At 36.8% G+C, this 17,075-nt stretch overlaps 3 protein-coding genes across 4 annotated transcripts; 1 reads left to right on the top strand and 2 right to left on the bottom strand.

Annotated features, from left to right (window-relative positions):
• Positions 1-740: 740 nt before the first annotated feature.
• Positions 741-5,663, top strand: LOC105330049 (uncharacterized). 2 transcript variants are annotated; one of them, XM_011431608.4, is made up of 5 exons: positions 741-900; positions 1,923-2,249; positions 2,349-2,453; positions 2,537-2,599; positions 2,732-5,663. In XM_011431608.4, exons 1-5 carry the CDS (start codon positions 816-818, stop codon positions 5,254-5,256), a joined length of 3,105 nt encoding a protein of 1,034 aa, XP_011429910.3. In that variant the 5' UTR covers positions 741-815; the 3' UTR covers positions 5,257-5,663. The 2 variants fall into 2 exon arrangements, with proteins under 2 accessions (XP_011429910.3, XP_065933664.1); XM_066077592.1 differs by lacking the exon at positions 2,349-2,453.
• Positions 5,664-8,964: 3,301 nt separating this feature from the next.
• LOC136273226 (uncharacterized) lies at positions 8,965-11,218 on the bottom strand. Its single transcript, XM_066077591.1, has one exon. The coding sequence runs from the start codon at positions 11,070-11,072 to the stop codon at positions 9,069-9,071; it is 2,004 nt and encodes a 667-aa protein (XP_065933663.1). The 5' UTR covers positions 11,073-11,218; the 3' UTR covers positions 8,965-9,068.
• Positions 11,219-13,593: 2,375 nt separating this feature from the next.
• Positions 13,594-15,086, bottom strand: LOC105330047 (probable palmitoyltransferase ZDHHC24). The gene is made up of 2 exons (XM_011431606.4): positions 14,751-15,086; positions 13,594-14,363 (listed from the first exon to the last, which is right to left on the bottom strand). Exons 1-2 carry the CDS (start codon positions 15,022-15,024, stop codon positions 13,783-13,785), a joined length of 855 nt encoding a protein of 284 aa, XP_011429908.3. The 5' UTR covers positions 15,025-15,086; the 3' UTR covers positions 13,594-13,782.
• Positions 15,087-17,075: the final 1,989 nt, after the last annotated feature.

The following is a 17,075-nucleotide window of genomic DNA, read 5'->3' as shown; positions in this document are numbered from 1 at the left end:
ATTATTCAAATTGTAAGCCACTTCTGTCCGATATTATTTTCTCAATTTATCTTATACATTGTCAATCCTCGTCTACTTCAGGAGAAGGCAAAAAAAAGACAGAATGCTTAATTGCAGCCCAGTCTTTGTTTTGCAAGATACTTAATATAATTTTGGCGTCCACTTTAAGACGGGTGCTGACCCGGGGGGGGGGGGGGGGTCCTGAAGATACTATGGTAAAAAAAAGTCGCATCTTTTCCGTGATTAAAAAATGGGTCGTCGTTAAATCTAATTCCGTCGTCACTCGGGTCAGATATCTCCTTGGCAGACCCCATGACTAAAATTTCAAAGGATTCTAATCTTTTTCCAAGGTGTCATGTTTTTTCCTTTATAGTTAAAGTCAGATTTTCATTTCTTTTCCTCAAATTTTAACCAAATAAAATTGCCTTCTTGAAAATAATGAAATACCAGGTTCGCGTCTGTTCCAGGGGGAAACATTTGCTAGTCATGATACATGTAGCGTAGTTGTAATTAAAGATTGGAGCGATGTGGTCTTACAAACAGTCCGATACAACGCAGTACGTGTATTCAATGACAAAGCATACAATTTAATCTTTTTAAAATGAAATTCATTTGGAAAATTGAATTGCAACGTAGGGCAATATAACAATCAAACAATACCGTGCAGTGAAACGGCACGTTTGTTTTCACAAGTTGAAAAGGTTTTGGGTAACATAATCTTTAATTGTGTATTGCTTTCTTCTGCATTGGCTCGTGTGTTAATAAAAGTGAGGTAAGTCTTAATATGAGGAGTGTTATAGATACCATGCCGTACAATGTCCTCTGATGAAGAGGACCAGGCCCACACTCCCCGTCCCCTCCCCCCACACCGACCCGTCACCCGGAAACAGAGGCAGCAAAGTAAGTATAGTTTACTCAACGTGTACAGAATTATAGGACGGGATGATCTAGAGTGATATTAGTTAAATCTCTTTGAAGATATCTGTAAAAAGAAAAGATTCAAAATTATCAGCTAACTTGATAATTTTGAATTGAATAATGTTTCTTTCGATTCTAAAATTAGAGGTTTAGTAGATGGACAATATGTTGACCATCCAGCCTCCTCAATTACTAGATTTTTTTTCGGACAAATTTGGCATAGACAATGTACGTCATTGTAATTCGTGTCTTTTTCACCTTCACCAAGACAACATCAGTGCCGAAAAGAGACTTCGTTCAGAGTTCATCATTATTTTGGAAATACCCCTTAGCAACAAACGGGTTACCTTTGAAATATAATAATGGTACGGGTAAAAATCACTACACAACGATACATGTACTTGTCGGTCGCTACATAGCTATGTAACGAATATACTATGGTTTATTAATATTTGTGAACATTAGTTTTCGTGGACTATTCAGTAAAAATAACACTCTCAAGGATACGTAGTTTTGTGGCCAATGATTGTATCAATACATTACGTTATAAGTATAATTGCAAGTCGGCGAACCTTCGATTTCGTTGATCAGCTCAAGTAATTGTCATTTGGTAATGATTTTATTTATTTAGTGGGTTTTTTTTATTTATTACGCCTTTTTAACAGATTAAAAGGCTAGGAGATTGCTATTTTAAAACATGTTTTGTATTTGAAACCGGGTATGAATTGACGTAAATAAGTAAATGTTGTGGACAGTCTCCATGAAACTGATGTTTAGAAATCAGAATTAATTGATTTCACACACTTGTCGAAATTTTGATTAAAACCTCAAGTTCCTATAGCAAATCCTAAAGCAAATGAAATCCACTGACTCACCCTTTACCGCGCATTTGAATTTTTTTTTATTCAGCGATTGCATGAAGAGTAGCTTTCAGTGGTGCATGCAAGTTTGTTAAGAAAAGATATAATAATTATCCATTAATGTTGTTTTATTTTCAAATTTAGGCGCCATCCCCCTAGTGCTTCCAATTCTACCTAACCAGTCATCTTTCGAAATAGAAAGTGACGCACAAAACACTTCTTTGCCACCACCATCTGGTTGGAGCAGGCGACAAGACAATTCAAAAAGAGCAGCAAAACGTCACACAAGAAATGAAAAGGTTCAGCGTACTTTCCGAGAAAAGACGAGAGAAAAGTTTACAACTCCGGTGTCACTTAGAAAAGATGAGGTCCCAAGATTTAATGGAAATAATGATAGGAAATCAAGAACAGTCTACACATCTAGATTCCCACAGATCGCAGTGTCCAAAGCAAAGGAAAAGAAAATTAAAAGTAAGAGCAAATTAAATTGAACAATAGTGCAAAACGTTATAAAAGGAACTAACATGACATTGCAAAACAGATTAACGAATATTAGCTCATTTTATGTAGACCCCGCCAACTATAATGATGAGGCTCCAGAGAAAGCCATCGTCATCAAGAATTCTAACGTCACTTTACATGGACAGCAGACGATCATAAGTCCTCGGCAGAATGGTAAATTTTTGTCAACAGATAAAACGCTAAACCGCTGTTTTCAGAGTTAAGCTTTCAGTGCTTATATAATTACGTATTTTCAGGGAAAACGCAACAGAAGAGAAGATTTTTGAATGACTTGCAATCTCGACTTGCGATTCTTCAAGGTATGTACTAGTTTCTATATTATGAATAAGTCTTCATGCACTAAAATATCACTGAGAATGAATGTAAAATTGATAAGTCATACCATATGTATTTGAAATTTCTTTTCTTTCCACTTTTGTTTTTATTTGCAGAAGAGACACAGTCTCAACTAGAGGAAAGGAAGACTTTGTTTCAAGTATTCATTGAAACTAGAGCTTACATGAAAGCAAAGGAGATACTTCTAAAGAACAAATTCCTTCTGATTAAGTCTAAGCCAGGAGATGGGGCATCATCCATGGCGATGAAATTACTCTACGACCTCACAGACGAACAGGACTGGATGATTCCACTTTGCATCGTTGAGGCAACCGACTTCGACGAAGCCATTGGAGAAAATAATTCCGTGATTTTGATTGATGGTCTGTTTGATTTGGATAGCGTATCTCTTGAGTACAAGAAAGAATGGATTGAGAAACTCCAGCGGCTTGCTTCCGCCCTACCGGTCAATAAAAGAAACAACTATGTCATTATTACAATGCCTGAGGACAGTTATGGATATCTGCCAAATTGTCTTTTCGAAAGTAAACTCTTCCAGTCTGCACTGATCGACATAAGCCATGGCGACAACAACCTAACCTTTGAAGAGAAGAAGTTATTTCTTAACATGTACGTTGTTCCCTTTTTCATATTAGATAATACACAGGGTGTAGATCTGATAAACTCTGCTCTACCATTTGGATTTCCAAAATGTTGTGAAATTTTGTACAATAATTGTTCTCTCCATAAAGACCCCCTATGTTTCTTCCGAGATCCCCAGATCTTCATACAGAGTGTGTTAGAACTTATCCAGAAAGTGGAACCGTCAAGATTGGCGCCACTCGCGTTAGTCCTACTTGGCAATGGAGCACTGTCTGAGAGACAGCTTTACAGCATTATCAGCAAAAGGAACACTGTTCTGTGGAGAACATTCGAAGATCATTACGAGGTTCTTGTTTGTGAAAGAAAAGACATCAAGTGTCTGATTCACCGAGCCAAGGGAACCTTTCTACAGTTTGATCGAGTCACCAATCAGTGGACCTTTACTCATCCCGCTGTACAGAAGGCAGTAGTGTGTCTTCTGGGTAGGATAGACCTGAAGCCCGTGATCAAGACTTGTGAACTATCACTACTTCCGAAAATGCGCACTGGAAGCGATTTATGTCGATTCAAAGACGATGTGTTGTTGGAGCACCGCTGCTATAAAGCTTTGAGCAAGCAAATCTGTAACAGCTTATCAAAGAGAGAAGAAGAGACCTTGGAAGTGTTATCTAAGATGTCAGTGTGGGAGGAAAATAAATTTGTTGAATATTTTGCACAATATCTGAGGGGAAATAAATGGGAAGACACGTTTCTCTTGCAAGATGCGAGTAACAAAGGAATCATCGAATATGCCATGACCAACGGTAACATAAGGGTGGTTGAACACATGTTATCCATTGCTGACAAGATTGGACAAAGAAAAAGCTTGTTGGACAAATCGTGTGAAAATAATTTGACTCTGGCAATGATTCTTCTGAACAAGAATGTTAGACCGGACATTGAAACCGTTCAGAGTGGAATAAAAAGTAAGAATACTACCAATCTTCGAGAAATATTGATTCGTCTTGGGAAGAACTTCGACCAGTTCGCACGGATACAGAGTAAGTTAGCAGACGACTTTAGTTATGATGTAACAATTGCAGACGAAGCTTGTTTGTCTGGCGATGAAAAGGTTGTGGACACCGTTATAGAAAATTTCCCCAAACTTGTTAGTTGCACGAAAGAATCAAGTTTCTTAATCCTACTGAAAGCAGCCATCACGGGAGGAAATCGTCGAATCGTGAATAGAATGGTTGAGATAGGAGTTGATGACAGGTCTACTACTGGACAAGACCAGACGCAAAAGAATAGTGTTGTCTTTTATATAGCTTGTAAAAATGGTGAAACTGAAGTTGCAAAATATTTCGGAAATGGAGATGTAAGTCTGTTCACATCAAGAGACAAACATAATTATACACCGTTGCATTCGGTGGCGTGTGGAGGGACTAAGGATCTTGCTGAGTACCTAATTCATGGCGGAGCGGACCCATACGCGATAACAACGAAGAAAGCGACAGCTCTTCATCTCTCATGTGCCAGTGGAAATCTCGACATCACCGCCTTCCTGATTGACAGCTACCCAGCACTCGTAGAGATGGAAGACAACAAAAAAGCTACTCCTGTTCATTATGCAACAAGGGGAGGGTCCATTGAAATAATTACCCTTCTCGTAGAGAAGCACGCTAACCTAGCCAAGGTCACCACAAAAAGGGAAACGGTACTGCATGTTTCTTGTCACAGAGGATATCTTGATGTAGCTAGACTAGTCGTAGCTAGGTGTCCGGAGCTAGCTTCTGCTGCTACTGCAGACGGGTACACGGCTCTTCACTTTGCCTGTACCACAGACGACCTTGACCTGGTGAGATTTCTAGTTGAAGATCTTCACCTTGACCCTCTGCAGCGGACCAATGATGGGACCAACTCAATACAGCTGGCCACAGGGTACGGAGTCCGGGAGTACTTGGAGCGAATATGTGTGTCCCAAAGCTTCGCCTCTATTGGAAGATTTCAGTGTGACTCTGACGACGATAATGTTTCGGAAGAGATCGAAAGACATTAATGTTTCGGAAGAGATCGGACGACGATAATGTTCCGGAAGAGATCGGACATTTAACTGAACCATCAAATCTCTTTTTTGTTGTTGTTTTGTATTCATAATACTGTTCTTGTTTTCTTTTTTTTATTCATTTGGAAAGCTGCTTCAACACTGAATATTTATTTCTTGGCACCACTGTTTCTAGTATTTGTTTTCGCCCAAACAATCATGGGACTGATAAGCTTACAATTGTGCTTGTCCTATTCAATGAATGACATTCTGTGCTGGGTTGAGCTCACTTCATTGACTGTTTATAAATTTCTCTCATATCAATAATGAGTTGAAATAAATACAAAGGGAGAAAATTCAAACATAAAGCTGAAAATAAGTTGTGTCCTACTAGTAAATAAACATTACAGATACGTTTTAAATAGTCGTTTCGTGTGATACCAGTCAATTTAGCTCTTTGTTTTCGCCACAAATGCGATAAGTGGGACTTCGCATTATAAAGAATCTATATATATATAGCATTAGGTTTTGGGTATTTTCTATTTTGAAAATATATATATATATATATATATATATATATATATATATATATATATATATATATATATATATATATATATATATACATTGTATATAACGTTGGGTGCCTGTGAGCAAATCTGGTCCTTTTTTGAAAAATGCAAATGGTCATTCATTGACTACTTCACGCGTTTGATTCGAATACCAGGTAGGTAGTAACAATACCTAATATGTAAAGAACGTGGATTTAATCAACTATAGTATATACTACATGTACATATACACATATATGTCCATGGAACAATGAAGACTATTATTTTTTTTTAATCGTTCATTCCTTCACTTAAGAATAGCTCCCTTTTGGACAGCTTCCCTCTTAAGCCCATACTATGAGGTGGCTTCACATTTGAAATGACGATCAATTTTTTAACAAGGTTTTTTAATGTCTGAGTTAAGATGACAAATGATGAAAAAATAAATCACAGAAAATACCAGTATATAATATCGTGACAACGTAATGTTCAGTCTCTTATCTACTATAAACCTTCCATCTGCAACCCTCTCCATACCTATAAAAGTGCTCCTGTAAAGATTACCTACCCAAATTTGACTGACGAGTCCGTTAATTCTCCGAAGAACAGAGCAAGATGTTGAAAACCAATTTGTGTGTTCGAGGCAATAAAGCCCTCACAGTGCTAAAGGAAATTTATGATATAACCACAAAAGCCAGGAACTTTTGTAAGGCAAATAAACAAGAAAATAATACAGCGTCGACGACTTTCTAGTTATTATACTATTCTAAAAAAAGTTTGTGCAAGTACAGCACGGGTCACTTTGGACGAATATATTGCCCTCAGCTTCGCGTCGTCCCTCGGGGGCTAATATAATCAATTTGCCCCTTGCCCCAGTCAATATTTGTATAATAGTAGGAAAGATCTATAACTGGAATGCATGTACTATAATTTTATAGTAATAACACAAATCGCAATGTGAAAAAAGGTTTACTTAAACAGCACACACACACACACACACACACACACACACACACACACACACACATATTTATTAGATACATTACTTGGGTTGGCATGGATGGGATGCAGTGGCGTCGGATGCAAATTGAAAGTGGTGGTTGGGCGGGGCGGGGCGGGGCGGGGCGGGGGGGGGGGGGCTAGACTTATCAAAAATCTTGACAAGCCAAAAAAAGATCTTTGGTTATGCTGAAAAGGAGGGGGGGGAGGGGTTAACACTCCTCATTCCTGGTTCCGACGCCTATGGGATGAAACCTATCCCTCATATTTTGGAACAGTTTAACAGACCTAAAACCTAGAGCCATATTAACAAGAGCTTGGCCTTTCGCTATTGTTCTGTCAAATAGTAATGTTTCGTAGGCCTGTCTACGTCATTGTCTGTCATTTTTTGATGATGAATTAAAATCAACAACAGGAATTATATAAAACTGTTTCTAGAAAATAATTGCATATTTCGTTAAGATCAGTGTAATTTTTTTTACTGTTTTGAATTAAATAACAGAAATTCATATCTTATTGAAGACCTTCATAAAATGACTATATACACTGAATACATCGATTCGTTACTAAATGGAACAGATATTTAAAATCAATAGACAATTTCTGAGAAGTTTAAAAAAATATTTTTACATTCAGTGTATATTTCCCCTTATGTTTGGCATTGGAAATCTGCGATGTTCAATTTTCAATGAATACACTTTGCTAATCCATGCGCCAAGAGCACAGATAAAAACGTCTTTACTGTTTTGGGTATATTTATTTTTGTAAGATAAAATGAAACTTTCAATTTTACATAACCAATTTGATATGTAATTTTGATAAACAATCATTAATATATATCTACTTCTTAATAAAAAATGTTTTTCTCCACAAAGTTTCTGGCATTATATTTTTTGTCGCGGAAGCTAACTAAATATCATGTTAATATGACTGTTCCATGTATATATCATATCCCTGACTAAGAGCGCAAATAATGGCTTTAAAGCGACAATACCCAATATTTCAAATAGACATCAGTATGAAAATATAAATATAAGCATGTAATGCTGATTTTTGGATGTCGTCGGTCCTATGTCATATTAAATAGAAACAGCCAGACTTAAATCTTCACGCCCCGTTTATCGAACAGCGACATAAGAAAACTCATTGACTAAATTATCATGATGATGTCAACCACAAAGTTCCATATAGGAGACGATTTGGATGTCTCTTTTAGCTAACGTACTGATGTACATTAACAGTAATTGAGTTAATTTAGCTTACTTTTTATAATCAATTTTTTTAAAAGAAATATGTTAATATAAACAATAAAATGCTTTCTTTGTTGATTCATGCGGGTTATGAAGATAGCGATCAATGCAGAAAAAAATGCATAACCCGCGTTGTAACTTGTTTATTTTTCCGCAATGTCGCCACCTTTTTAACCCGCATGAACCTTCAAAAAGGCATTTTATTGTTTCACTAAATACAATTTCTCTCTCTCTCTCTCTCTCTCTCTCTCTCTCTCTCGTTTTGTTATTCTCAAAATTACTTGTTCAATGGCTAACTTTGATAAACAACATGATACAATATTAGTTTATGTATGTTATATTAAATATATGTATTTCATATATATTTTTTTAACACGGGTGTAAACTAAAAATAATTGTACAGGAACCAACGTCCACTAAAATCTCTAGCTGTACGAATATCTACCCTCAGCTTTTGACAGCTTTGTGATTCAAAACAAAAATGTAATGCTCTGAGGATATCACTTTCCGTTTTGTGGTTTAAGGTATCCGATCCATATTAGGACCAAATTTGTCCAACCTTGAATATCCATCATGTATTTAATACTTTGATATTTATTTGAAGCATTTAAGAGCAGAAAAAGATTTACCGAGAAATTTTTTTAAAAACATTATTAACTGAGCAGTTGATTTTTTTGGATGGGTCTGCCCCCCCCCCCCCCACTTTAAAAAACGATGCTACGTGCCTGGAAATAAATCTTATAGCGTGTAACTTTTTTGTAGAATTAGTTTTTATAAAATAAAAGCAAAGGGGGACAACTCTTCAAAAAAGGAAAAGGTCATTAATTAGAACAAATTCAACACTTACATATTGATACTTAAATAGGAAAAATATGTCGAAGTATACTGAGTATTAAGCCCATACATATCTGCTATGCACCCAGATTCATTGAATCTGAGGCTATTTTAGATCGGATACCTTTACAGAAATCGGTACATTTAAGCTTCAATCTGAAACTGATAGTCTGTACTCATTTATTTGCTGCTGCTAGTTTGTTCCTACTATATCATGTATTCTCTTCTTTGTAGCAGCGTGTATGTTTTGGAATGGATCCTGTGTGAGTGACTGTTGGTATGAGTATAGAGCAGCCTGGAGGTTCCCTGTGATCTGTTGACAGATCCCCAGGATCTCCCAGGAGATCTCTCTGGATAGATTAGATATATACAGTCCCTGATCATGGTGGACTAGGACCTGTAGCTCATCTAGGGCTGCTTGTGATAATGTTGTATCAATGTGTCTGTAACACAAGAACTCTAGGAAGTGTAACATTACAAACACTGGGATAATTAATGTAGTATCTCTGTTCTGTAGAGCAGACTGTTGTTCTGGTATTAGTTCACTGATATAACATATTTCATTGTAAAGTACAATATCCACTGCTACAGCCTGTCTGATCTTTGTAGACCAGGACTGTCCCCCTACAGCCTCAGTATACCTCGCTCTGTCTACATGTTCCTCATGCATCAGATATGGCTGTGCTAACTTGACCTTTGTCATCTCCATAACAAATAAAGCTTCCCTGTATCTGAGTGTCTTGTAATAATACATGGCGATGTACAACATGTCAGAAATACACCCAAACTTGGCTGCTAATTTCAACATGTGACAGAAAGTTTTGTCTGCAATATACATCTGTTTGTTGACACCTGTGTTAGTGTACATAAATGTATTGTGGGACTGAAATGCAGTATTCCGAAATAATGAGGTTGTAAGATTCTGTAATGTAACAACTTGATAGTGTGTCAGGGGTGACTCTAGCAACTGTTCTATTGTGTGTATGGCGTTGGTATGGCCACATAGGTCTGCTGTATGAGAAATAGCTTTCTTGGACTCCCGGACAAGTTCTACATCATAATCAAATTCAGACCTCATTGTACTTTCATCTGTACAAATAGAAAGTCTAGGCTTGTACAGGACATCAATGATGTAGGACCTGATAGAGGAACTCTGTAACAGACAGGCCAGACCTTTCTTGTACAATCCATGTAACTGTAGGAACAATCTGTTTTGTGCTGAGCCATGGACTTTTGTCAGAAACAGGTTGTTTAGTGGAATGAAAAAGTTTGGACAAACTCCCTCATACACCCATCTAAGGAGGAGTTTAAAGCAGACCCAGAAACCGGCCAGCAGATTTTGTGGACACCATTGAGGTAGTGTGTTTTGTTGAATCGCCCAAAAAACTGTTGTCTTCATGTGATAGGAACACAACAGTTTATTGGTTTCCTCTGACTGTTGATTCATTACTTCTTTTAAGAAAAGTTTTAACAGTCCATAAATCAAAAACTGGCAGTGGTTCATTGATGAAACAAGTTTATATTCTGCCCGTGAAAAAGAAATTCTCCATTCTTCATTTTCTTGAGGTCCTAATGAGTGTCCTATTGCTACAAAGTGACATCCATTTCTGACAATGTCATCAACGACTTCAGGATCAGGCCATGAATGACAACTGTCTGTCCATGAGGAGGCAGACAGAGGCCATATGTCACTAACAAAACAGAAGGCAGTGTCATATTCTTTACTTCCCAGTACACCACTACCACAGGGTCCATGTACAGTAGAATTAGCTATTGCTGCTGAACAAGTTAACTGTCTGTATATAGAACTAGATATATAGACTTTGTCATTCATTCTGACACATGCTGAATGGACTTCTCTGTCTGTTGTTGGAGTCAGTAACTGAAGTAGAGTGAATCCTGGTGGACTCTCAGTACTGTCAGAGAGAATCAAGGTTGTATTGGCTGTATTGTAATACTCAGACTGAGACATGTCCATGATCACTCGGTGGTTGTTTGACCAGTACATAGAGTCCACATCTGATCCCTTCAGTCTGAAACCTTCTCTCAAACTTCCACTTATCATCTCAATTAACCCATCATTAGGTGTCACTCGTCTCTCCACCACCTCCCCGATGTCCTCTGTCTCCCTCCTGATAGCCACCTGTTGTGAGGTTCCAACTATCTGACACATCCTCACAAACACTGACTCTGACATGTGCTGAATTCGAATTCCCTCACATCTGTCGTAATAATAGGGAAATATTGAAAATGGTTAAATTTGAAATTAAGTCATATATTTTTTTTCTTTTAAAATTAGATAACTTTATTTAAAGGTCAAGATCTAGTAAATGAAAGGTGGCTAAAGGTTTAAAAGATTTAAGATATAAATTCTTCCTATGATGCTTCATAACAATAGCTTTGTTTGATAGGGTGTACCGGGGCTAATATTTTTGGTAAACACAATGAATTTTTTTTTTTAAATTGTCGTTTTCAATGAAATATGAAGGAAATAAGGAGCAATTTCGGAGTTTTGTCCAATTTTGACTATTAAATTAAAAAATACATAGAATGCATACAGTCTCTCCAAAAATGGCACAAAACAAGCTCTTGACTTCCTCTTTAAAATGATGTCAAATTGAATATAGGTATCGGGAGTACTTTTCCCATGATTTTACATAAAATGTCAGGACAATGTTTAATTTTCTACTTACATGTAATTTCTTTGGAGCCGTAAAGTACGGGAAAATGATTCTTCAAATCAATTATGACGTCATAATGGTTCTATCACCAAATAGACACTCTGATAGAATCATTTACTAGACATTGACGTGCTTTGTTTTCACCAGCAATTTATAATTGTGCACAATCCATTTTAAATTTTTTTTTACCATTTTTATTTAACAGAAATCAATAGTTTTTTTGTTACTGCATTGTATACAACTTTCAATGAAGTAACCTTTTTTCAGATTAAGGATGGTGGGAATAATTAATGGACTGAAAACTGGGTGTGGGTAGCTTATGGGCCACCAGTGTCATTTAGGTATTGTACTACTATTAAGACAATAGTAAAGAGAATGTATTGATCTTTAATACATGGTCTTTGATACAACACTGAATCTGTATTTAAGAACAAATATTCGAATACTGAATTTTACTTACGTTACTTGGTGAAACGACTCCATTTTTAAAAATAGATAAAATATATCGTTTTTAACTTATTTAACACATCTATCGAGTAAATAACATTATATAACATTTTCCGTATTCCATTACATTCCGCTTTCCGTTCCGGTTTACGTTGTGCGTTTTAGCAACACCCCATTTTGAAGGAAAACTTATGTATACAATGTACGTTTCTTGTGGGAATTTTTAATCTATATTTAGTATATTAATTTCATTTTGTTTTAATTATTTGATTTATTCCCTCTGAACTGTTGAATTTGTCTTATTTCGATTACGACAATTTAGTAGAGTCTTGTAATATAATTTTATGTGTAAATTGATTTTTTTTCAGATGGGGCGGGGCGGGGGGGGGGTGTTTTGTCCTCTCTTGCTTGTCATATATTTGAATGTTTTGCTGTACAATTTGGTCTGTTTTATATATAAGCTTTCTTTTAAAATTTGTTAAGCGTGCTCAAGTTATGTCCCTGACAATTTCCTTCCCAACAAACAATCTTTTCGGGGATAATTTGTTAATAATTTGCACCAACTTGGTCTGGTACAAGGGCAATTATGTTTATCAGCAAAAAATGAATTCATAATTATATCATTAATATATTTAAAATAACTTTTAAATAGCCTATAGGCGAAGATTTGAAAGATTCAGGACGATAATAACAGAAATAACATGAGGCCCATGTGCCACATCGCTCACCTGAGCAACTATAGACATAATAAAATCAGCTTTATACATGTAGAGTCATGTACAAAATATCTTAATAATATCATAAAATAGATCCTGTACAAAAAAAATCCCCTGCATATTCTTATGTTGGTCATTGAGACTCTTTGTAACAGGATGATTTTACAATTTTATCATATATCGATAACTGCAATGCTAAATATATTTATCATATATTGAACATTGCAGTTATCGAGAAGGTCTTAAACTGTTTATACATGCAGTGATTATAAACCTTCATCAAATTAGGCAAATTGTGTTTTAGAGGATGATTTTAAAAGATTTTCCCTATATATTCCTATGTAAAAATTTGACCCCCCCCCCCTCCCTTTATGCCCCACCCTAGCCCGGGGAACACGATTTGATCAAATTTGAATCTTCCCTACCTGAAGATGCTTCCACACAAGCTACAGCTTTTCTTGCCGATCAGTTTCTGAGAAGATTGTATAAGATTTTTCTTTTTATATTTCGATGTGAAAATTTTACCTCTCACTGTGGCCCTACTCTACCCTTAGGGATGGATCATAATTTTATCATACTTGAATCTGGGCGTGTCTTACGTAACAATTGACGTTCGATACAAAGTTTAGGACATTCCATTCAAACGAAAAAATTTACCACTTCAATGCGCTTCATTGTAACTGAACGTTGGATTTCAATAGCTTTGTACCATCTTATCTATAACCAGTACTACATGTAGAATATACTGAATGCTCGTCAGTAAGAATTCTCCCGGCTTTTGAATCATAAACGACTTCTCTCAAAGAGACAATCAATACAAATAACCTTCATTTAAATAAAAAGATGATACAAAGAAACAGATTCGACTCACGGAGACAAAAAATTCCTTTATAAAATTCAAAAAGACAAATAAATTTTTATCCTAAAGCTGCCATTGCGACTTCTGTACCTACAAAGAGAGCTGGAACGAATATCGATGTACACGTAGTCGTGTTTATCACGATGACCACCAAAATGACGTCATAATGGGGTACGTGTTCACCCTTCTATTTGTTTGTGCTATCTATAGATCCTTCGGACTCTCGTAGCTTTCTTTTGTGGGAAATTCTAGTCCACCTCCCGGAAGTGGGGATGAAATAAACGGAGATATCCATGATACGCGCCATTTCTGTCCAAATATTTGTCTGAGGTTCTCCGTAAGTCCGAGATCATACGACTGGTTTCCTTGAAGTCTTTCATGGGCGGTCATGTTGTGACGGACGTGTTTCGTGTGCCAGATAGCCAGACCCGACAACATCAACGAAAACAGCGTGCACACAAAGGAAATAAGGACGACGTACGTCTTGTAGAAGTCAAAAACTCCGACCACGAACATCACGAGCGGGAAAACAAAGCCCGCTAAATTGTACGCCGAGAATTCCCCCAGCATTTCCCAGGCTAGACTTAGACTGATGCTAGACGTAAAGATGGCGAGCAGAAGGCAGTACATCAGGAGCGTCAGGTAGAAACGATAGTTATAGTACCCAATGCACCGACCCGTGTAAATACAGTGATGGTCACGCTTGAGCACACATATGTTACAGATGCCGCAGTGAAAGGACCTGGGTGGAGCGTTTGTCTCGCAGTGGTAGCAATAAAACCAACCTTCAATTAAAACAAAATTTGATGTAAATTATTTATATCAATTCTCTCTGCATATCGAACAACGGTTGCAATGTATCTAGTCACCAATTTTCCTGGCATTTTATGGTTTGAACAAAAGAGCAAGACATTCCTTGAATGTTGCTCCATGGTCCCGTCAAGTTGCAGTGGCAACAGACAATTAAATATGCAGATCTATGATATTTTAATTAAAGAAAAAATTGTATGATGTAGGTATATAATTAAGGTGTTAATAACTTTTAAAACTATGATAAATTTAAAAGGTTTAACATTAAAGTAAAAGAGTGCCCTTATGCCAAATTATGGCATTCAAAGACTTCCGTAAAACAAAAAATGAAAGTAGACCGCATGTTTATAAGTATCGCGTACCTGGTTTGAGGGTGGATGGCAGAATGACTCCTCTGGTTGTCGTGGAGACAAGCATGACCTTCCATATCCCGCCAATAATGTTCACATACAAAAACAAGATCCACGCCTTACACAGGTAGACTGTTAGATCACTGGTCCCGAGGGTGTCCCTTCGCCATGGCAGCACGATATAACAGAGGTAAAACACGACATTATGGACCAACAGCAGCATGTAGACGAACATGACCTTGTCTAGCGTCCTCTTGGGGACACACGACTGGAGGATCACGTCCATTGTTGTCTCCGATATGTGAAATGTCGGGTACGGTGGAACTACTGCGGTATGGCGGGGACAAAATTACATGTATGGACAACCAGAAGCCATTTTCACCAAAAATCTTAAGGTTTTGCGTAAGATTTCAACTTAAGAATATCTTACGAGAAATCTTAAGATAAAAATCAATCGTAAGATTTTTTGTGAAAAGGGCGTGGCAACGTGGGGGGGGGGGGGGGGGGCTAATAATAGTATAAGTGTTGGAAATAAAAGATGAATTTCACATACACAGGCATTATTAACCTCGTACGTGTGAAGATTATATACTCACAAGTATAAGTAAAGAAAACTAGATACGATCTCGTTACGAGTAACGAGTAGGTCTTCCGTTCAATTTTTAAACGATACGATTAAAATATCAATGGAATTTCAGAATCCCCCCCCCCCCCGATCCACTCCCTGATAATGTAAACGATTGTCAATATCCTTTCAAATGCTTGACAAAGTGTTTTGCTTTTTCACATACAAAACATTGAAGATTTAAGATGTTAGTCACCTAAAATCCCTAATTATGTCATCAATGGGTGTTGCAATGAGTTTCACAAACTGACATTGTTACGATCAACAACTTTGTTTCTATAATGCATTACAAAATCTTTATCGTTTTTAAGAAATATGTAAAAGACTTTACGAGTGTCTTGGCCCCTAATGTAAGGGTCCAGCCCCTTTTTCTTGAGTTCATTCAAAAGGTCTCACAAATTCTAACATATTTTGTTCTTACACGTATCCAAAATTGTTGTTCATTTTTTAGATACAAATGATTGAATATTTTAGGGGCCAGCCCTCTAGATCCTTAATGGGGACGGACCTTGGTGTTTTGATGGATGGAATCGATTAGAATCATCAACGCAAGCATTTTCTCTCCTACAAAGCTTCACAAAATATGTTTCCTTATCTAGATATATTGCGTCAAAGTTTCAGTACTTTGGCCCCTAAAAATCCCTAATTACGTAATAAATGGGTGTGGCCATGTTTTCTCCTGATAGATATTGTTACGATCAACAACTTTGCTTCTATAATGCATTACAAAATCTGTATCGTTTTTAAGTTATTTGTATTAGAGTTTACAAGTGCCTTGGCCCCTAAATAAAGGGGCCAGCCCCTTTTTCTTGAATTTGTTGGAAAGAACTTTTGATTATCTACCACTTTTGTGATATATGTCTTAACAAAATATCAACTGATAAAAAGATACAGATCAAAACGTATGAAATTTTTTTATTAAAATTCGTACTCAATTTTCGTGCCTAAGCGAGCTCCAAGAAATGGTGCCACTGGCGTAAAACAAAATAATAGTGCACAACTTCAGACTATAGACTACCTATCCTGAAAATTTCATAGTCATACCTCTGATAGTTTCTGAGATCAGCTCTGCACAAAATAGGTCGTAAAAAAACTACAAAATGGCCGATAAATCGGTACCGGAAGTGACGACAACAAAAATTTCAAAAACATATAAAATTCAGATCATGACTCATCATCTGTGAAAAAATGGCTGAAATCGGCCGAATAGTGTTCGAGAAATCGCGTGCACAAAATTTGGAAAAAAAATAATAATAAGAAACAGTACGAAAACTATAAGGTCTTCCGTTGGAAACGGAAGACCTTAAAAAAGCAGGCACGTAGCATCGTTTTTTTAAAGTGGGGATGGGGGGGGGGGGCATAAGGGACCAAACTCATCCAAAAAAATATTGGCAAGCAAAAAAAGGGAAAGTTACAACTTCTGAAAATCGTTGAAATCTTAATCCGATTCACCCCCCCCCCCCCCAAAAAAAAAGTAGGGAGGGCAAATTCGTGTTAATTCCCTTTTTTATATGTAAATTTAAGAAATGTTTTGCTGCTAGAATATATGTCTTTCATTTCATAAAGACATGTGCGTCCATTTTAACCATGCATATATAATTAACCCGATATGCATACATGACATTCTTTCAAAAGTTTCTGGTATTTTATCAACCAATAACATGTCCTTTGATGGTTCATTCTTCCTGTTAGTCAAGCCGATTGAAAGATAC

The sequence above is a fragment of the Magallana gigas genome, chromosome 2 (genome assembly GCF_963853765.1).
Source record: "Magallana gigas chromosome 2, xbMagGiga1.1, whole genome shotgun sequence".
In the NCBI taxonomy this organism is placed as follows: domain Eukaryota; kingdom Metazoa; phylum Mollusca; class Bivalvia; order Ostreida; family Ostreidae; genus Magallana; species Magallana gigas.
The sequence above is the reverse complement of the archived record's forward strand: the minus strand, read 5'-3'. Positions and strand labels throughout refer to the sequence as shown.

What these genes read in the sequence shown, in the direction of transcription:
- LOC105330049 (XM_011431608.4), top strand. Translation starts at nt 816, where the DNA reads ATGTCCTCTGATGAAGAGGACCAGGCCCACACTCCCCGTCCCCTCCCC. An exon ending in CCGGAAACAGAGGCAGCAAA is followed by an intron (nt 901 to 1,922) that starts GTAAGTATAGTT and finishes TTTCAAATTTAG; the next exon opens with GCGCCATCCCCCTAGTGCTT. An exon ending in AAAGGAAAAGAAAATTAAAA is followed by an intron (nt 2,250 to 2,348) that starts GTAAGAGCAAAT and finishes CATTTTATGTAG; the next exon opens with ACCCCGCCAACTATAATGAT.
- LOC136273226 (XM_066077591.1), bottom strand. Translation starts at nt 11,072, where the DNA reads ATGTCAGAGTCAGTGTTTGTGAGGATGTGTCAGATAGTTGGAACCTCA.
- LOC105330047 (XM_011431606.4), bottom strand. Translation starts at nt 15,024, where the DNA reads ATGGACGTGATCCTCCAGTCGTGTGTCCCCAAGAGGACGCTAGACAAG. An exon ending in GCCATCCACCCTCAAACCAG is followed by an intron (nt 14,364 to 14,750) that starts GTACGCGATACT and finishes TTTTAATTGAAG; the next exon opens with GTTGGTTTTATTGCTACCAC.